At 38.3% G+C, this 22,181-nt stretch overlaps 3 protein-coding genes across 5 annotated transcripts in view; 2 read left to right on the top strand and 1 right to left on the bottom strand.

Moving 5' to 3' along the window:
- The window catches only part of LOC131679148 (nuclear pore complex protein Nup153), a 38,803-nt gene extending 33,839 nt beyond the window's left edge, over positions 1 to 4,964 (bottom strand). For both annotated transcript variants that reach the window (XM_058959781.1, XM_058959790.1), the window contains exons 1-3: positions 4,405 to 4,964; positions 3,496 to 3,774; positions 1,738 to 3,436 (exon numbers count right to left, since the gene is read on the bottom strand). In XM_058959781.1, coding sequence (XP_058815764.1) covers positions 1,738 to 3,436; positions 3,496 to 3,774; positions 4,405 to 4,551 — 2,125 coding nt within the window. In that variant the 5' untranslated portion in view covers positions 4,552 to 4,964. The remainder of the gene's footprint in view (positions 1 to 1,737; positions 3,437 to 3,495; positions 3,775 to 4,404) is intronic.
- Positions 4,965 to 12,584: 7,620 nt separating this feature from the next.
- Positions 12,585 to 14,620, top strand: LOC131679143 (uncharacterized). Of its 2 annotated transcripts, XM_058959769.1 has the most exons (3): positions 12,585 to 13,066; positions 13,125 to 13,201; positions 13,261 to 14,620. In XM_058959769.1, exons 2-3 carry the CDS (start codon positions 13,187 to 13,189, stop codon positions 14,509 to 14,511), a joined length of 1,266 nt encoding a protein of 421 aa, XP_058815752.1. In that variant the 5' UTR covers positions 12,585 to 13,066; positions 13,125 to 13,186; the 3' UTR covers positions 14,512 to 14,620. The 2 variants fall into 2 exon arrangements, with proteins under 2 accessions (XP_058815752.1, XP_058815741.1); XM_058959758.1 differs by having other exon boundaries at positions 12,655 to 12,674; positions 12,806 to 14,619.
- A 3,945-nt stretch (positions 14,621 to 18,565) lies between these two features.
- LOC131679142 (small ribosomal subunit protein uS8A) lies at positions 18,566 to 21,253 on the top strand. Its single transcript, XM_058959742.1, has 3 exons — positions 18,566 to 18,673; positions 18,901 to 19,202; positions 20,928 to 21,253. Exons 2-3 carry the CDS (start codon positions 18,904 to 18,906, stop codon positions 21,019 to 21,021), a joined length of 393 nt encoding a protein of 130 aa, XP_058815725.1. The 5' UTR covers positions 18,566 to 18,673; positions 18,901 to 18,903; the 3' UTR covers positions 21,022 to 21,253.
- Positions 21,254 to 22,181: the final 928 nt, after the last annotated feature.

The following is a 22,181-nucleotide window of genomic DNA, read 5'->3' as shown; positions in this document are numbered from 1 at the left end:
AAATTGTATCACTGTACGTAGGCATGTTAGCACAAGCAGATGAATAGATTCTCTTCACGGAATTTTGATTCGTTTGGGAAATTTGCAACTTTTTATTTTTCAAAACAAATGATCCACGTGCCGCACACAGATGCTGAACGTAACCCGAACATAATCAAAATTTGTTGTGATTTTGGCATCGTTTCACCTTAAACCCATTTTAAACACTATAAAAACATCATGCAGTGGGAATGAATTTGGACCATGACCATGGGGGAATTGTAGCGCTCGAGACGTACAGGACGATATCGTCGGAGGCGGTATGCGTCATTGGCGGGATGATTTCCATGGACGTGGAATGCTATCAGCGAAGAAATACACGAAATTGGCTAAGTGGCAAAAGAGAGGGACAACGAGGGGAAAGGAAGGTGACCCACCGAGTCATCCCAAATGTATCGGAGTGGTTGCATAGAAAGCATGGCGAGGTAAACTTTCATTTGACGCAGTTTTTGTCCGAACACGGATGCTTCCGGAAGTACCTCCACCCGACTTAAACGCAAAGCATCACGAGTAGGGCGGAACTGAGCGCCACGAACTTGCGAGACTCTATGATAAACAAAGTATCTGGCACTTGGTAAGAATGTCGGACAACCCTACCAAGTATGGATTTTAAGACGAAGAGGAACATAGCGCTCACGGTGTCTAGACCTAATAGAGTAGAACCTGGGGAGTATTGGTCACCTGATCATGTGAGGCGCCACGGACCGAGTTACATGGAGAATAATACAATTATGGAAGTTTTAATCCTTAGGAATGTAAATAATAATGCTTCTTCTCGAGGCGGAGGGAAATGTATCGACGGGCACCATATTTTCTGAGTTCGGCTGTCGTCGGGTTCCCCAAACATTATCCCTAGAGGCCATGTATCAGGGTTAAGAAGATATTTCGCGGTACTTTGGGTGAACTCCAGCTTCGAAGTTGTCAGTGCTAACTTTTTTCGTGCTAACTTCGTTGCAGATTGATCCTTCTTTGGATATTTGTTGACAGCCTTTGGAACCTTCTTTGGATGTTTTTTTTGACGCTAGGGTGAAGGCGAGAAAAGCAGAACCAAAGTAACGGCATGGATGGTGAAATCTGGCTATTATCGACTAGTTTCCCTTTGGGAAATATTGCATGCGCATGTATGTGCCATGTTGCGCGACGATCTGTGAATGCCGACAATTAAATATAGATGACGCTACAGTCAGTGCAAAATGTTGGTAGTTAAGTGGCAGAAAATAAATTAATTGCGTCCTTCACTGGGTTTTCCACAACAAAAAACCAACAGACTTTAAACTTTACAATATCCATAATGAAAATAAAATTCTGAGTCGATTGATGCGCTGAACGGTTAAACTTCGCAAACAACGTGAAATATTAGCGATTGCGCAATTGATACAAACAACTAGTCGGTAAGAATACCAAGCCAAAAAAAGCCTTTCAAATTGTTTCTTCTAGTCGTGATAAGCGCTGTTACCCGACGTCAGCATATTTTCAATGTTAGTATTGCATTCGCTTTCCAACAAGAAATTCGCTAAACTAATATTTTAGCTACCCTTTAAATGTATTCACCATTGGGGCCTGTTGGGTAGACAACAGAATTTTATTTCTTAGATTACAGATTCACCGAAGTACCAAGTTGGAACAATCTATTTCTAAGCCACCGCATTTATCTTTCAACTCAATTATCTAATCTAGCCACTCCCTCCAAACACTTACCTTTATCACTACCAAGCCCTATGTTGGCAGTATCTGCGCTTCTCTTCAGCGAAGACAATTCGCTCGATCCATTACTGCTAGCAACCGTCCCCGGAGCCGGTAATTTGATGTCGAACTTAGGAACTGCTTTCAAACCGGTCAGCTGTACGTCTGGCAGGTGTACCTGCGGTGCAGAAGTATTGCTGCATCGCTCGGTGTTCGTTTCTTCCCGTACCCGATGCAATTTGTGCCGCATCTTGCTCGTGTGCTTCACGTTATTGTTGGTATCGTCGGAGCCCGATTCTGTCGGTAGTTTATACTCGATAGGCTGGTTCAGGACCGTCGTGAAAGAGGATTTAGCCGCTACAAGACGTGCCGATTCGGTGTTACTCTGCAGCCGCTTCATCTGCAACAGCTGGGACATGGTTGGAATTTGAAGCTCGCTGATTGAAGGTTTATTTACGGAGGAAGAGCTGCTGTTACCAGTGGCACTCTGAGGTCGACTGTAAGGTGTTCGGGGACTAGACATTCTTATGCTGCGATTTATACTGAGATCTTCCTCGTTGAAACGCTTACGTGCTTGCACCAGGCCAGGAACTTTAGCCGATCCCAGAGTGCTGTTCAAACTGAGACTACTGCCGAGTTTACGGGCTTCGTTCAACGGACCTGAACATTGGTTCATGATTTCCAGTATTCTTTTGGCCGTGTTCGAGAGTGCTGACGTGTCGGAAGCGAGGCTCACATTGGATGACGAGAAATTTGACAACGATGACGAAGGACGAATTTGAACTGGCACCCGAAGTGCTTTTTGACGGTTATCACGACGAACCGTGTAGGCTGAAGCTCCCCCATACATTGTTCTACCGTTGTAAAATGGAGAATTAGCAAACAAGCTACTGTTGCTGCTGCCCAGTGACGACGTACTCCCGTATATGAAGGCATTAAAAGCCGGGCGTCCACTTCCTCCCGCATTTTTGACCGAAAACAGACTCTTTTCAGTTTCCAGATGCGACGAGAAGCATAGATCACCCGTTGATCCTGCGACCCTGTACCGTTTGCTTCGGTTATTGCCCATAAAACCAGACAATCGACGATTTTCCATGTGCTCAGTTTGACTCAAGTTGAGGTTGGACACACTGCTACTCTCGGATGCACTTTCATTCAAATTGCCATTGGACAGCACATTACTTTGCGTTTCATCACTTCGCGGTCGATCTCCATCATCATTAGCTAAATCTTCGTTACTGCTCTGCTGCTGTGTGAATTCATTCACTCGTCCGACAGTTTTCTTTCCACCAAAAATAGCAGCTGGAGGCTCTGAAGTTGACCGATCAACGGCCATCGGTGGAATATTCAACCGCTTACGTTGGCCAATCTCTCGTATGCTCCGCCGATGCCGGATCGAGCTGGATAAACTTTCATTATGCTGCTGTTCCTCTCTTGCTGAAGTTGCTATGAGGCCACGGTTAGCCGGGACATTTGATGCGGAAGCAAAATTGAAGGGCGCAGTTGTTCGGTTAGTGCTCTCAAACTTTTGCTGCATCCCGGAACTCTGTGGAGATGTGGAAGGTGTTGAGGATGTGAATATATTTCGCATGCCACTTTGTGGACCCTGAGCACCCGCTGGAAGTGAACCACGACGATCGATGGCGGATATGTTGAGGCCACTTGGGCCGGGCAGGGCACTCATGTCGTCATTGTAATCGATGGATGAGGTGTTCTACAACGTCAACAATATATTTCAACATGGACTTGATTACGAACAAAAAAGCTACTTACGAATTCATCATCTAGTCGCGTTCGTTTCCTGATCGGTGGCGCATGATCCGCATCATATTCTTCTTGTTGTGGCTGTTCCTGCGTAACCAACGAAACGTCCTGGTCGGTGAAGCGAGGTTGCTGTACCCTCAGAAGATTTCCATTACGACCGGTTGGACTGTTTCCGGCACTGCTGTTGTCGCTATCGCGTGGTCGCTTGGCTGCGGCCGGTGAAAACCACTTGGACAAAGCGTCCGGTAAAATGCTGGACACTCGCGATCGAACTTTTTTGATTAAGGACTGCGGGAAAAATAAAAAAAATTAAGAAGCAACATGAGTCTAAAAGCCGTCTTTCCTATTTCATATCAACGAGTGATAGAAATTGATAATATATTCCGAAAGTCTTCAAATTAGCCTAAAACCTTCAATTCCAATAGTAATAGATAAGCTGGAGAACCTCACTCTGAGCTTGACGCTAACCAACATTCACTTTCCAATCGATCTTAGTTGCGATTTACGAAGTGAGACGTCTATCTGCCTTAAATTTCAACCACTTAATTGAATTACAGATATTTTAATTAATATTCATGTCGTTTTCAAATTATGTATCGTTTGAATGAATAAAACGCGTGAACTACAACTGGCAGCCCTACGCGTACGGAACGATGATTGCATCAGTATGCGTGCATTGCAAGTTTCGAAGAAGCAAAGCACAGAGTGGCAGAAGAAAAAGCCCAAAGCCACCAGCAAAAAAAATAAGAAGAAACCCCGTGTGTGTGGGGGAAGGAAAATGCTGATGGTTAGCTGACCATGAAGGATAGACAAAAATACAAGGACTCATGCAGATTTCATTATCCAATCTGTCAGACTTTGGACCAGGTTCAATAGTCGAAAGAACCGATAGTATGCTTCCGTTCTAGAATAACTCACATTGTTGGGATCATCGTCTAAATTGCTGTCACTGCTGCTAGTATTGAGAACTGCTGCTGGCGCTGCGGTTGCAGCAGCAGCCATTGATGGTGACGGACAGTCCTCGTTACTCCTGCTGCTGCTTGCTCTGGACCGCGCTTGGAACATAGTACTGTATCCTGGTGAAACAATTTTCCTGTTTCCCTACGCTCTCGTACTGTTAAAACTACACGGGTTAGCACTTTCGAACTGCCATTTTACTTCCAACAATTGATTTTTCCTTACTCCCGATGCTTCCAAAACACACTTCTTGATCGCGCGGCCACACGCGAACTGAACTTCGCCTTTCTACGCTCTTGGTAAAGCCGATTTTTTCGGTATACCAGCCACAGTAAACCATTCACACTTGCTGGTGGCCACAGTCCAGACACTTTTTGCACTGTAAACGTACGTTTCAAGAGGGTTTTTCTTCGATTTTCCTCCTTAAAGAATATTTTTTCCGTGGCGAGTTTTCTTTTGCACACACGCACACGCGACGAAGAAGATTGTTCGCCTTCGGTCGTTCTTCGACTGTCAAAAGAGACCGTGGAATGGCTTTTTAGCTTTAGCGAACAAACATGGCGAACTAGCAAAGCTTGATTAGAAGGGTAAAGGAGCATAGCAAGTTTGCTATGCCAGAATGAGATGGATTGAAGTTGCACAAAATAAGCTTCTTCGGCTGAACGTACGAGGGTTGCCCGATTTGAAATCGCGATGCCAAACGGCGTGCTTCACTTTCTTTAGCTTACACGTTTGAAGAGCTTTTTTAACCAAGATCGTGGGAGGTGGCGTCGTTTATATCATTTGAAAGGACAGTTTCCTTAGGGAATATAGTGGACGAGGTTCAAGAGTGTTTTAGGTCTAAATTCATAGATTTATCCAGCTAGTATTTTGCGTTTTGACGTTTGATTTTGCTGAAAAACAAATTGTTTATACACGGTGATTTGGGAGGAAAACAAACCGCTTCTGGGCTTAAGTGGAGGGCGGTAGTATACAAATGCGAGATCTCATTGTGCGTATTTTAAACGTCAGATATATTAATACCCGATATTGACCTGGAACAGGACTTGCGGATACGAAAAAGCCTAACGTCAAATGCAGTCAGCCCATTTAAAAGATGATAGGCGATTTTTCACTTTTTGTACATACTGGCAAATAAAACCGATTTAATAAAATTTAATTACCAGCGCCACACCTTTTACACAACCGCCTTGATCCCTATTCTTTTGTTGGGTTAACTGTCAAAGACTAACCCATGTAGCCAAAATCACTATCAGGTAATGTCGATAGTTTCAAACAAGGGCTTCTTTATTTACATTTTCCTAGAAAATCAATTGCACGTCGTTCCGAAGTTTTAAGGGTTGGACATGTATGTTGGTATATTTGGAAAGTCGAATTCTATCGATGTATGTAATGAAAGATAAAATTGATTCTTTATTTAATGACAAAATATAAAACAAAATTCGATATGAATATAATATAACCAAATGATATCGTCACTCACACAGTTTGATCTAGTATATACTTTTAAAAGCTAGCTATTTGCAATCCCAAACTAGGACAGGATCTGCCCACTCTGTCCTTGGCTACCGAACCAATCATGAACCAGATCATGATTGGATGTAATTGGCATCAACAGTTGTATGGCTTGGAATCCAGAGCTGCTAAAGGACTGTCTGGAATTATCAGAATTATACACACAGAAAAATGGATTGCACATTCAACAAAATATTGAGTCACACTCAACAAACATGTTTGTTATCTGAGGGCTAACAAACATTTTTGTTGATTTCAACCCGGAATGTTTGTTGATTCTACAATCGTGATAGTTATTACCATGATTTGACATATTTGTTACCTCAAAAATCATGTTGGTTGGATCAACAACATTGTTTTGTTGAACTGACAGAACATTAAATATTCAGTTTTTCTTTCAAATAAAAAGTCATTAAATTTTTTTTTAACAGGTTTAATTTATTATCAACTAATTGCTATCATATAAGTACCTCAATTCGACCCTAATTATCCATCCGGGGGATGAATTCGGCGTGTTCCGCTTAGAACGGAGGATCACTTTCCACGTTCTTGCTGTCGATGATCAGAAATGTATACACTTAATCTTGTTCTACCGAATCCCAGCTTATTTCGCTACTTTTACCGAGTTTTGCACAGCCGAGCACTCAGCTAACAAAGCTTTTACCGAGATCTCAGTAGAAGTGACGTTTGTTTTGAATAAGCTCGGTAAATATATCGCTGAAAATCAGTAAATTAACGCCACTTTGCTGAGCTATCAGTTGAAAAAATTTACTGACTGTTCAGCTGTGCGGAAATTACCGAACTGAATTGAGTGTGTAGGTTGTGTTTATTTGCTGAAAATAGAGAGATGTCATTTATGGTTTCAAAATAATTTTCAGAAATGCACTCAGGTTTTTTTATGCGGGGGATACAGGCCGCGTAAATGAAAACCGCGTAAATTTCAACATCCGCGTAAATGAAAATCGCGTAAATTTCAAAATCCGCGTAAATGAGCCACGTAAATTTCAAAATCCGCGTAAAAAAACGCGTAAAAAATACCGCGCAAAAAACGCGTAAAAACCTGAGTGTATTTACTGATAAATGCTCCAACTACCCGCAAGCCCACAATAAATTATTAATCTATTTTAGCCGCATGAAAAATTAACACTTTTACGTTGTAAATTACTTTTACACGTTTAATAAAATTTACACACTATCAACAAAATAATTTGTTGAATCCAACAACACCATGGACGATTCAATCAAACATTATAAATAAAACAAATATGATTGTTGGTTCAACAAACTACAAGAGTTGAATTCAACAAACAATTTTGTTAATTCATCCTAGTAAAGTTTCTGTGCGTGTAATATATCGTGATTTGGTTTATAACAACGATTGTTGTTAATTTATCGAGATTTTGTTTAGTTTGCAAAACGTTCATCTGTAATCATAATAAATCGCTCGACTGATAAAAAATAAAATAGAATTTTTTTTATTTAAAATGTGTAAAAAACCTCATAATTGAAAATTTATTTCGAAAATTCACCAGGTGCGCTACTGTCGTCATGTTTTTTTGTGGTTGAGTTCGACAGAATTGACAGCGGTTATTCCTCTACCCAGCTAAACTAGTCCGGAACCGATCCGGACTTCCAGCATGAATTCCAGCTCAAATGCATCAACCGATAGAGTCGGAAGCGGTTTTCTTTGAGCAAGATTCCATACTGAATCCATCCAGGATTTCGAACCGGTTCCAAAATGGATTTGACGGATAGTTGGGATAGGTTGGTGTGGCGGCGCTAGTGTTTATCGTATATTAATTCAAATGTTTACACACGTTTTTTAAATATTTTTGTTCGATCATGGATGTATGTTCTCTGTGGTAGGGGTTAGGTATTTTTTTACATAGAATGTGTATGCAAAGTTTGAAAGAAATCGGTGAAGTAGTTTCTGAATTACATAGAAAAATTACAGCATGTTATTGATATTGCCATTATCCAGCTAAATTGTTTGTTAGGATTTTCCGCCATGGGATTTGAAATCCCGGATTGCATTTAAAATATATAGGGACCGAAATCACGTGACACGTTTCAACTAAGACTAATTTAGTTTTATTCTGCAACTTTTATCCAAATAACATAACCGCTTTTACGTTTGCTCCTTAACTCTTAGCATAATATGCTAGACGACAACAGAGTGTTTCGATATTTATTGAAATAATGTTAGAAAGTTTTATGATGACACCATAATAATCGAAGAGAAAGTAAACACAGAGACTCTTATTCGCGTTATGCCCTTTTCACTTGCTTATCTAGAACTGCTCGAAATTCATGTTTTGACAGTTTTAGTGCTCGCTCGATGAATTCAAAACAAAACATTGCCAACAGCATAACTGCAGGAACAAATCGAAACCGAAACATAAATGTTGTTGCCAGAATTATTGAACGTTTCGAAAATAGAGCATGCAAAGTTGCCAGTTACATAAAATTGATCGGAATTTGAGCAAAATTGGATTAAGATTGAATGAATTTGTTGTAATTTTTTAACAATACTTGATAGAAAATCGTTAAAATTTTCTAAAATTGCAAAAAAAATACGAATTCATGCAAAATCGAACGGAATAGAACAATTATTCTAAAGTGACGTTCCCCGCGCACAATAACAATCTGCACCAGGGTTGTTAATGCGATACATTTTTCACGATAATTTATCGGCGTTACTCGTTAACGATAATGTATCGTCATCGGAAACTCCGTTAACGATAATGTATCGTCGCCTTCATCGTCATCGTCGATAATTGTATCGTCGCTTTCATCGTCATCGTCGGTTCATCGGTTATCGCGATACATGTTGCGTTACTTTCCCGTTTATTGGAGTTGAAGTTAATGCGGTTAACTTTCAATTGTTTAGAAATAAATACCTATTGAAGGACATGTTGTTGGCAGTTGAAAATCAATAGTTTTGGACATTTTCTATGCACAGCGGGGTCTGACGATGCGTGAAAATGAAATTATTTCAACTTTTCGGGAAAATGTATTATGTTGAAGGGAAAGTTGTTGGCAATTGAAAGTCAATAATTTTGGACATTTCAATACGCAGAAGGGTCCGACGATGTGTCAAAATTGAATTTTTTCAATTTTTCGAGTAAGTTGGTGCACAGAAGAGTCCCAGGTGCACAGTGTTTCCAAGCGGCAAAAAGGTGATCAATATTGTTTTGACCATGAAGAAAACAAATTTTGAGCTATTGTGCAATTAGTAATTTTAGCACGCAAAAACATATATTGAAAAAACTACTAAACCACTATTATTAGGCCATTCACAAATTATACTACACATTTAAGTCGTGTGGTGATTAACAGATTTTATTATAATTTTAATTTAAACCAGAAGATTTCGGATTTTGAAAAGGAGAATATACATACATATTTCCAATGTTTGATTTCCTTTTCTAGTTAGGAAGCTTTTAGCCCCCTCCTCCATTTCTTCTCTCCACTATGTAACAAGATGCTTCATGCTTCTTTCTTTTACCCTTAAATATGTAGTGTAATTTATGTACGGTTGCATAATAGAGTTTTAAACGTTTTTTGAATACAGTGAAGACCCGTTTTTATCAGCCCCTTGGCGAATTATAGGCTGATAAAATGATGACATTGACAAAATCGGCACATATTTTTTCTGGTTCTGAAGAGACGAAGTCGAAACGCCAACATCTGGACTAACATATATTTTTTCTTTCTTTTTAATAAACCGGAGCGGTTAAAATATTCTTCTTTAGTTCCTCGACAAAGCCTCATAACCCGTTCTGATCATTTCGTAAAATTCCCTTAAGGAGGTCTTACAGTACAGTATTATTATTTTTGTATATTTTGCATCTCTAAGATAAGAAAAATATGCTAAAGAAGGAATTTACTCGAATTTGACTTGAACGTAAGCTAGAGCCCACCAAACGATTTTGATAGTGTTTGTTTTACAGATTCGTATTGGTATTCGTCTGCGGAAATTTGCGGCTTCCGTACCAAAATATCGCTTTTTGGTTACTAAAACATTCGATAACTTCTAAGTTGTAAGAGATACAAAAAAACTTACATTACAAAAATTCTGTATTTTCTTATGCTGAACAACATCTTGGAACATTTAGAAATTCTACAAAATTACCAGGCGAAGCATATTGAAAAAAGCAATTTTCAGAGGTATATCAAAAAAATGTCCACACTTAAGATATTCTCAACAACTTTGCCAAAGAAAGTTTTTTTTAATTTTCATAAACATAAGCAAAAACTTTCTTCTCAGCTTTAGAGGGATTAATCACCCAACTAATACTTTTTAAATGCAAAAAATATAATTAAACTTTGCTGAAGACACTATAACTAAAAATGTTTTTCGTGGTTCAAAGAATTTCTTTCACCTTTTTGCCAATTTGGATCCTCGAGTGAATTGAAAATGTCCAAAACTATCGATTTTCAACTGCCAACAATCTGCCCTTCAATATAAAAAGTTCGCGAAAAGTTGAAAAAAAATCTATTTTGATGCACTGACGGTACATTGAAAATGCCTAAAACTATTGATTTTCACTTACCAATAACTTCTTCAATATAACAAACTTTCCTCAAAAGTTGAAAAACTCCATTTTGACACATCGTCGAACCCCCTGTGTATTGAAAATGTCCAAAACTATTGATTGTCAACTGCCAATAACTTTCTCTTCAATATAAAACTCTCCCGAAAAGTTGCCAAAAAATTCCATTTTGACACATCGTCGGACCCCCCCCCCCCCCTGTAGTAAATGTCCAAAACTATTGATTTTCAACTGCCAACAACATGTCCTTCAATAGTTATTTATTTCTAAACAATTGAAAGTTAACCGCACCAACTTCAACCCCAATAAACGGGAAAGTAACGCAAAATGTATCGCGATAACCGATGAACCGACGATGACGATGAAAACGACGATACAATTATCGACGATGACGATGAAGGCGACGATACATTATCGTTAACGGAGTTTCCGATGACGTTGACGGGTGGTTAACGTTATCGACGATGACGATTAATTATCGATTAACAACCCTGATCTGCACCAGAAAATGCTATACCCGACATACCGCATCCCTCTCCCCTACACCCTTTTATAAGCTGCTGAAACGTTGGCCGGTGTCTAATATGGAATGCGTGTTGAACGATTTTGAGAAACTGTTTTGGGCTACAGCGTGCGAACTCTTGCTATTAGCGGACCCTACACGAGCAAAAATATAAACCAATTATTGATCAATATATTGAATATGTAAGCACATTTTGAAAATATTGATTCTGTAGAATTTAAATGGGATTGACGTATTGAAGTAGTCTCGTCATTTTTAAATATATTTTTAAATGCTGAATATGCTAAGATTAAGATGAGCCGAGAGATTCGCATACAAAACGTTAAGAGCGCAGAGAATAGACTCCATCTTAAACTTCTAACTTGTGTAGAAAACAAAGGCCTATTCAAAGGTAATTGAGAAATAACCAGCGGGTACGCTACTGTCGCCATTTCGCTTAGCAGGTAGGTGTGATTGAATTGACAACTCATAACTAGGAGGAAATCACTCTAAACTTGATCGGAGTCCGACCCCTACAAAAAAAAGATGACGCGAGATTAGAAAAGTTTCACCGAAATTAAAATAGTTTTGCAGAATATTTTGGCATCAAAATATTTGAAGTGACATCTGCTATCTAAATTAAGACCAACTAAAATTAAAACTAGGTGGGATTATTCGAGAACAGCAAAAGTTAACAAGATTAGCTAAAAAATTTTAGGAACAAAAAAGTTCACTAATTCATTTTAGTCCAAAGTTTAGTTATTTCCCCCTAGGTTGATTACATAAAGATTTCAAAATGGCCGACAATCTAGTTACGATAAAACATTGAATGAAAATGTATAACCTCACTTTTCTAAGAGTTGAGAGAGCGATTAACGGATAATATTGTTTCTTGGTGTATATGCTGAGAAACAAAAATATGCAAAGTTTGTATATTTTCGGCTCTTTCATTCTGCTGTTTATGCCTTTTCCGAATTTTTTCGAAAGTGCATTCGAAGGGTGGATAGTTCGAATAAGCTCAATGCATAACATTTACATGAGAAAATGGAAAGTTTATATAGATACTATGCATACAAAAATATGCATAGTTAGCATACTTTTTATTCTGGTCTCTTTTATTCTGCTGTTATTTTTATGCATTTTCTAGCATATACTTATAGTTATAGTAACTATTCAATGAGTGGATAGACCGAATATGTCCAATGCATAAAATTTACAGCAAATAGAAAAGTATGCTATCAATGCATAAATAACATTCTACGTGCAGATAACCACTAAGCATAATTATTATATGCTGTAAAGTCAATAAATTCCTTATCAATCAACATTCGAATTCTAAAAAAGTGGAAAATCGGTGCCTAAGTAGTGAATTACTGGTTGAATTTTTTTAAAAATACCAATTCCATACAGGCGCTAAGCGATGGTTTCTATTTTTATGCTGCATGTTTTAAGCGTTTGATGAAAGCTAAAAATCAACCACAACCACCACAACATATGTTTTGTGCTGAACAACGTAACTGGAATAATTTCCATGCGAATGTTCGTTTTATTTACTGAAATGTCACCTGTCCATCTTAGTTGAATAATAATACATAATGTGTCTAATTTTGAATCAATATTCCGAAAATCTCGTTGTCTTCTCGGGGTCAGGTTCATATGTGAGTTTCGTTGTATTCAAAAATTATGCTACCATAGCATACCTATCGCTCGAGCACACCAGCATACGCATAATACATTCGCATATGTATTGATGCCATCCTTTCACCAGTTAATGTTTACCTCCCCCCAGTTACTTGCAGAAGTTTTATGATGCCGGTGTTGCTCGCCATAAAAATATTAAAATACCCAAATGGTGAATATACTATCTAGTTCTAATACAAAATATCACACCTCACCATGGACTGGGCCGCTCTCCCACTCGAACCATTGGAATCTATTCTCGGGATGCTGGAGTTCAAAGATCGACTTACTTGCACATTAGTATGTCGCAGCTGGAATGATGCTCTGTTCAGCTGTCCTGCGTTGGCCACGAGAATCGCCCTAGTGATTGGTGATGTTTACGAAAACTTTCCCGAAGTAATAATAAGGCACAGTAAACGTAATTACAGGCAGCTATCAGTCGAGTTGAATAAGAGTGAATCAAATTCCAAGATCAGCCGGTGCTTAGTGAATGCGTTTGAGCGATGTAATATTCAGTGCATTTCGTTGTTTGGTAAAGTTAATCCGGTTTTTGAGTGCTTTCAGCAACATGCAGCTTTGTTTGGATCAATCACAGAACTTAACTTGGAACTTGCTATGGACCAGGCCGTATCACTTAATGCGGAACATGAATATGTGCTTGGGCAGTTGAGAAAGTTCCATTACCTTCAACTATATTCCGGATCCGCACCTGCATGTGTAGCAGTTCGATTAAGTGCACCCAACTTGGAATCGGCAGCAATCGCGCTTGAATCGTTGACAGATGAGGAATCCTTGTACCGAGAAGGTCCACTACTTGAACTGAAAGGTTGCTCATGGCTGAAATCATTGGAAGTAGATCTTAAAGGGCGTATGTGGGAAAACTTCTTCTCAATTGAGCGACCCTGTTTAGAGCGGCTATTGCTTAGACGAGCCAGCGATGAATCGGAGGAATATGACTGGGATAAGCTGTTCGGTAATATGCCTGGACTGCGTGATGTGGAAATGGTTTTCTCCAACGACGCGATGCTAACTAGTTTGCGGCGCAATTGCAGAAAACTTGAAAAACTAACCCTTAATGGATTCCGCTTTGAAGATGGATCATTTGCGGATAACATGAACATGATTTCACTCACGGAACTGCATATGGATGGTCGACTTCGGAGTGTGCTTTATTCTAAACAGTCGACTCTCAGGCTTAACAATATGAATAAACTTGTCTGGAATTATGTAAAATTTTCTCGCGTCCAGTATATCTTCGTAATCGACGCACCGAGGCTAGCTTCAGTGACAATTCGATGGTGTGATTATAGGCGCCTCCAGTTACGACCGGGCAGTCACCTCGAATCCATTGATATGGATTACTACGGGAATCAAACAGTAACACCCAATTTCTTTAGCGCATCTCTGGACCATCTTCGTTGCGTTACCTTGTACATCAACAGTAGTTCCCTAATTTTAGTTGGCCAAATGGCTAATTTCTTGTGTTTGAAGCAACTTGAGATAGTTTGTTCCACAGTAAATCGCAGCTACGATTGTAGCGCCCTCTTTGGAAGTATATGTTTAAGTTGTCTAGGGTTAGAGGAACTGACCGTTAGGAATGAGCACGAGAATCAGCTTACTGTTGAGTACACTCACCTAACGCAACTGGTGCACCTAACCCACTTGAAACAGTTGACTTTACAGTACATCACAATTACCAATGTATCCAGCGAAATGAAGCTCGCCCATCGAGTTAGAACCAACGTAAAGGGCTGTACAGCTGTAGATAGTAGCGGTATGCAAACAAGGTTTCCCATTGAAATGATTATAGATTAATAGGTTTTTTTTAATTCTGTACCTCTTTTGGGTATCAGGTTTTATGAGAATACCAGGCTTTTTAATTTTTTGTATGTTTTGTTAGGTTTTACGAAAATAACAAAATATAAAATCAGTAACAGTAAATTATGTACCTTTTTTGTGTTGTCAGGTTTTATGAGAATACTAGGTTCTTAAAATACTTTACTTTTTTGTGTTTTATCAGGTTTTATGAAAATAGCAATATAAAATCTAACTTTATTTATAAAAATATTGTTTTTATTTTAGTACTGGTAAGAAATCCTTTGTATATCATTTTCAATAACTCGGTCTTCGGTGGTATTTTGAAGCACAATAATTGTTGAGTTGGATGGTGTGGTTTAAGCCGTAAGTTATTGCGACATTTTTGCTGTTAAACATTTAATCTCAAAGCGAATTAAATTCAATGTGAGTGATATAGGAACCCGCGATCGGCGCAAGTATTCAACTTATAAAACGACGGCCTCTACTGTGTTCCCTCGATTATCATTAAAAAGTGGATCAGCGGATTTCTCTCGCGACTCCGACGAGTTATTCTGTTTTTGTTGCACTAATGCTTGTTGATTATCTGGACAGTCTTTTCTCATTCCGACTAATGTCTACCCAGTTGACCAATATGCACGCTAAATGCGTCTTAACGGCTACCTAATAGGCTTGAAAATCGTTTTAAATATCGCTTTTGGCAAAATAAGCGGCTATTTTACTGCTGTGCCATGAAAATGCTTTTTTTGTGCTGTTGTGCATTCAAAATGCTGCTTAGGAACCCTGGCAAGAAGTTTTTTAAAAGTTGTTGGAATGCTGATTAACGACAGTTATGCATGACGAATGCTAATATGCTGCAAGCAGCATTTGAAATGCAAGTTATAAGAACAGACATACAAGCTAGAACAAAATTTCCCGAAAAACCTGTGTAAACCAGCCCATAATATTATGTTTATGTAGGCTGGGCAAATGAGTGAATCACAGGTACGCTCCAGCTCACCGTTAAACTCTAACGACTTAGCCACCAGATTAACACTATTGCCCAGTTTACATTAGTGCTGGTTGCCATCTGCTGGTGCCAGCATGCTGGCAACCAGCACGCTACCAGCATAATGTAAACGCTTGCCAGCAGCTGGCACCAGCAGATGGCATGCGTTTACATTATGCTGGTAGCATGCTGGTTGTCAGCATGCTGGCATCAGCAGATGGCAACCAGCACTAATGTCAACGCTACATATACCCCATAGACAATTTGACAGTTCTTGAGCGTTTTTTCAAAACGTCATATCTGCAATGAGTTACTCTCTTTGTTTACTTTCTCTTCTGTTAATAATTCGGTTACTTTAACATTTATCCCTCAGCTCTTTGCATAATATGCTAGCTAAAACCACCGTCTTTCGATCTGTACTGTAAAATAAGTGAAAAACTTTATAGTGACGCCGTAAAAATCGAAAGAGAAAGTATAAACAGAGAGTAACTCATTGCAGATATGACGTTTTGAAAAAACGCTCAAGAGTTGATAAATTTCCCAGTCGACCGACGAAATCGGATACTTCGGGGTCGACCGATTAATTAACCGACTAAGTTGAGTTTCGTCGGTCATCATATTAATCGCCAGATTTAATCTGTGTAAATCTGGTTCCAGTTTCAAACTACCAACTACACTGAGAAACAAAAATATGCATAGTTAGCATACTTTTTATTCCCGTCCCTATTCTTCTGCTGTGATTTTTATGCATTTTCATGCATATATACTTCTAGTAAGCATTCAATGAGTGGATAGAGCGAATATGACCAATGCTGAGTGCATATAAGGAGAGTGACAACACTGTCAAAATTGGAACAATGATTATTTGTCAGTGTCATTCCAAACGAGACAAATCCATGTATTTTGAGAGGTCATTTGTTCGTTTGGAATATTACTGACAATGCATAAAATTTACAGCAAAAGAAACGAGAGGCAGATAGAAAAGTATGCTACCCGAATAGAAATGTACAATAACAAAACCATGCTTTTCACTGTGACAGTACAGTAATTTTACAATAATTTACAGTAAATTATAGTGTTATGGTACAATACAAAATAATAAACTTTAATATTTCCACAGTAAATTTCAGTGTAAAATACAGTAAAAAAGGGGGGTGGTTATGTATCTTAACATTAAACAAATCGCTTTTTCTCCATACAATTTATTCTCGTAAACAGTAAAATTTAATGTGGATTTACTGTATCAGTTTTTTGCTGGACAGTAGAATTGATTGTTACATGAAATTTTATTGTAAATTTATTTTAGACAGTAATAATTAAAATTCTATTCGGGTATCGATGGATAAATAAAATTCTACGTGTAATTGATCGATTTAAGGGGGTTCTCTTATATAATTGTGCAAAAAGTACCTGTTGGATAATTTTTTTTTGATGAGGTAAAATGACATAGACATGTGCGCTATTCTGCAAAATGTCTAACGACCAATTTTTTCACTGGATGAAAACCGGTTTTCGCTGAAAACCAGTTTTCGGGTTGCTGGTGGCTAAAGAGCCTAGAATAACAAAGAGAGGCCATCCTTATTCAGTGAAACAATTCAGCTAACCCCCCCCCCCCCCCCATAGAAAATTCGACTATTGAATATTACATTCCGTAGAGGCGCCCCAACCTAAAAAACATGAAAAAATTCGATATAGAAAGAAAATGGCGGCCATTTGAAAATAAAGTATAGGTTTTTCGCATGATTTTTCCACTTTGGCCGGCTGTAAAAAATCGGTAATAATCAAAATATTGCGATTTTAAAGGTTACATCACCCGAGAATGTTGTCTTCTTTTAGGCGGGCAAAACCCGAAGTTAATTGGTTGAGTGGTTCATAAACGAGAATGCCCGAAGAATCGAAAAATCTTGTTCCGAGAAAGCCGCCATGGATGAAACCTTAATAAACATTTTGCAGAATAGCGTACATGTCTAAGTCATTCTACTGCCTCAAAAAATATTAAACATTCGGTACTTTTTGCCACAATTACAGCGCAAATTCGTTAGTTGGGTGTTCGCTAGTTGGGCTGTTCGTTAGTTGGGTGTTCGCTAGTTGGGGCATGCCCCAACTAAAAGACACTCTTATGTCAAAACTGAAAGTCAAAAACTGATTGACGTTTGAATGTCATTGATTTCAAGGGGTTCATCGGTTGATTTCTGTGGCGATCCAGAAAAAATCATACTTTGAAATTCAATGGAATTTTATTTTTTGAATTCATATTTCGGAATGACTTTAGTGAAATAAATGTGTTAAATATTTCGCTTCTTCCATTCAACATCAATTAGTTTGAAGGTCATCTCTGATGTATTCAATCACATTATCCAATCTTTTTTAGCTAGTAACAACGTAGTATGTTTGTGCTTTATCGGCTTTTTCCCGACGGTGTATCCATTTCCTGTTTTATGTGAAGGAATTTATCAAAAAATAATTGATGGCAAAAAGAACACTAATGACATACATTGTCACAAAAAAAACAACTTTAAACTGGAAGGAAACAGCCAACTTTTGTGAACTGTAAAATATTTCTGTTTATTTTTTATGAAAGAAAACAAAAAATCTGCGTTTCCCTTGGGTAATTTTTGTCAGCTGTCAGTTGCCCCAATTAACGGATACGATTCGCTAGTTGGGGCGCAGTCGTGACCCAACTAACGAATTTACGCTGTATATAAGAGAATCCCCTTAATTGGTTAAAGTAGACCGATTTCAGCAGATTTCGTTGGTCGTGTTTAATCGGGTGTCGCGTCGGCAGACGCCAATGTTAAACCTGGTGTTAAACCCCCATAAGAGTCGGTGCAACAATCGACTGATTAATTGGTAGCATAGTTGGACGACTGTGCTGACACAAACCGATTTGATCAGTGGGAAAATCGGGAGGATTTTGTATAGGGTACAGAATGAACTTTGTTCACAGTCGATGAGTTTTGATTCGAGCCAACAACATCCAGCCGAATTGAAATATTTTCCATTCCTTCCCCTCACAAAAACAAAACCGCAAGTTTGCACGGTTGCACCCCTGATTTGACATATACCAGGCTGTCAAATTACAGGGCTACCAATCGTAAAATGAAGTTTCGATTTCCTGTTCTTTTCAACCGAGTTCTTTTCGACGTATGTTGTGTCGATAAATAAACTTTCGAGGTAAAACGAAATTTTGGATAGATTTTTACGGAACATAGTGGGTTATTCTTAGGAAAAATGTGTAACTAATCTTTGTGCATCGATAAGTTGGAAATTTTTATTCAAAACCGGCGGTATGCAGCTCGGATTTTCGTTGCCCTTGGATGCATACAACACCATAACCTATCGTGTAGCTGGTTTGTTTGCGACATTTCGTATCATATCGGTATTTTCTTTTTCGCTTCCAGAAAATGGTCCGCATCAGTGTGCTAGCCGATGCACTGAAGTGCATCAACAACGCCGAGAAGCGCGGCAAACGGCAGGTCTTAATCCGGCCCAACTCTAAAGTGGTGATCAAATTCCTCACCGTAATGATGAAGCATGGGTACATCGGAGAGTTCGAGATCGTCGACGACCACCGATCCGGCAAGGTCGTCGTAAATCTCACCGGTCGCCTCAACAAAGCCGGTATCATTTCGCCCCGGTTCGATATGAAATTGGACGATGTTGAACGGTGGACCAATACGTTGCTGCCGTCCCGTCAGTTTGGGTGAGTCAATAGTTTTCTATGAACATTTTCCTCTGTTTATGCTGCATCATTTTAGTTATTTGAGTTAGCTTAGCCTATTTACTTTGTTAAATTGAGGCTATAAAATATTAAAATTTTGTATCTTATACCTTATACTGAAGCAGAAGAAAGTGTAATTTACGTGACACCTCAATAGTACAGTACAGTAGTAGCCAAAGGAATTCCAAAATTAGTTACTTATACCTAAAGGTATTCACACTACATCAACAGTACGGATTTTTTTTGTAATTGTTATTGTAAATTTATTAGCTGTTGGTTACATTTGTATGCCTTATGTCAGGTCAAGGATGAAAATTTTAGACGTTTTAATGCATGATGTGAATTTGACGAACTATTCCTTTGATGGTTTCTAATGTATCGTAAGAATATCAAGGAGGCAAAAGTTCTCTTAGTTGATTGTAACTTTAAAATAAATTGCATTAATAATTTTTCAACTAGAAAAAGAGTGAAATTTGTCCTGGGATCTATTAACCCGAAAAGAGTTGAATGACCTTTAGGTTAACTGAATTAAAAACAGTAATCTAGTTTTGTGCTAAATCTGTAATTTTGGCCAATTTTTTTGGAGTACAATTGACATTTATGGTACCGCACAATTACATTCCGAGTTTTTAGTTTAAATTGTAATGGAATTAAAGGTATAAGTACCTTATTAAATACACCAGAAGTATTTTTAAATACTTTCATTATTTACTTTAATTATATTCAAAATACGTTGGTATTTTCAATACGACGCACTCAACTCTGCTAGTGCTTGCCCCTCGGGGGTTCTCTTATATAATTGTGCAAAAAGTATCTAATGTTTGATTTTTAATATTTTTTTTTCGAAGAAGTAAAATGCCATAGACATGTGCGCTGTTCTGCAAAATGTCTAACGGCCAATTTCTACACTGGATGAAAACCGGTTTTCGCTGAAAACCAGTTTTCGGGTTGCTGGTGGCCATTTAGCCGAAAACCAGTTTTCACCCAAAACGGGTTTTCATCCAAGTGAAGAAATTGGCCGTCATTTATAAAAAAAATTGAGTGTAAGGTGTCAACAATGGCGCTTCCAGCTAAAGGTGTTTTAAAAACCGACCTCTTCTGCGGGCACTATACAGGTTTTTAGTTTTTAGTTTAAATTGTAATGGAATTAAAGGTTTTTTTAAAGATGATTCGCAAACATTATCCTTGATCTGATATACAGTGCTGTACTGACAGATTTTCGTAACCAATAAAACAAATTACAAAAATTTATTTTCTGCTACAGAAATTTCATTCAGTATTAGGCTATCCATGGGACGTTTCTGATCAGATTACTTCTTGTTTATTTCCGACAAAATCGTTGATTCGATCCAACATTAAACGAATCGGACCAACGAAAAATGTTGGACGAGTTATTCTATTCGGAGAAGTAGAGCAACACAAACTTATCGACAAAACCCTCCGCTAAATTGCCAAACAAACGTCTCATGGGTTGTCTTATATCTGCACAAAAGGCCTTCTTAAATACAACTAACAGCAAGTCAAACGTTCGATTTGCTGTTGACCACTAGGAGGCCAGATCAAGCAACATCCACCATTAATCCCGGATCTGTGTCTAAAATCAGTTTCGATTCAATGGATGGGTACAATGAGATTTATTCACGCAACAACAATACAAACAATAATCTTAGTGAGATGAATAACTTTCTTCAAATTTCTCCATTTCAGCTACGTCGTACTCACCACCAGCGGTGGTATTATGGATCACGAGGAAGCCAGAAGGAAACATCTGGGAGGCAAGATTTTAGGTTACTTTTTCTAGATTTTGTTGAACGACTAAATTATACGGAGTAAAATCAACAATTCCACACACCAGAACAGAAGTGTCCGTTTTCTTTTTTTTAATCTTATTGCCCAGTTTGTATATGAATACAAACTGTGCAGTAAGGAAAAAATAAACCTTAATCATCATGGCAAATTGAAAAAAATAAAGGTTCATGGTTTGCAAAATAATGACAAAGGTTTAAAAATATAAAAGAAGAAAAGAAATAAAACATCGTTTTGTTTCGATATTTTCAAATATCCGAAATCCGGTAGTAGGGTAATGAGCCTATTTTGGCACTATGTACGCATTATTTTTTGAACAACTTTTAGATAAAAATATGTATTTGCTACAACCTCTCAGATTAAAGTATCAGTGTACTATTTATTAAACATCTATATAATTCTTTATTGTTTAACATTTAATTAAATGCTCTATACACTTTTCACCTCAACAATCCAATTATCACCTCAACCAGATTGTCATTCGATGAGGTGAAATTTGGCACGCCCATTTCACGTCATCGAAAGACAATCTAATTGAAACATAATCACCCTTATTCTTGTTTACGACGAACGCGAGATTCTTTCCAAAGTGGTTTGCATTCTCGTTTTAGCCAGCAAAATCAAATGGGCTTACTATTCGTTCGAATCGCTTTCGAAGGAATCTCACGTTCGTCGTAAACAAGAATAAGGGTGAATTCCTTATGTTCTTAGCGTCGGTTTTTAATGTATCTCGATCATGGACACCAATGAATGATTTTTAAAACGAATTACTTTTTTTTAGCCGATCAAAACAAACGTAAGCATCACGCACATGAAAGAACCTCATCAGCTGTCAGAAGAAGAGCACCCAGTATTGCCCCAGCTGGAAATAATCATGCGAAGGCTAACAACTGGTAATGACTGATTTCACATCAAACATTGCATTGTCCCGAGCCGAATTTTATATCCAGATGAAAAAAAAAATCAGCATTCAGTTGATTAACTTGAAATAATTGATTATTACACGACAAACATATGATTAGGGCTCCAAAGTCAACAGTCAAAATTTACTTTGGGGGAGCGGGGGGGGGGGGGGGTTAATTTCGGAAGAACCGTGAATCGTTCATCACAGCTGTTGATAGTAAATAAAAGAAAAAAATCTCTTTCGTTGACCGC

Source organism: Topomyia yanbarensis, chromosome 1, assembly GCF_030247195.1.
Source record: "Topomyia yanbarensis strain Yona2022 chromosome 1, ASM3024719v1, whole genome shotgun sequence".
Lineage (NCBI taxonomy): Eukaryota > Metazoa > Arthropoda > Insecta > Diptera > Culicidae > Topomyia > Topomyia yanbarensis.
The sequence above is the reverse complement of the archived record's forward strand: the minus strand, read 5'-3'. Positions and strand labels throughout refer to the sequence as shown.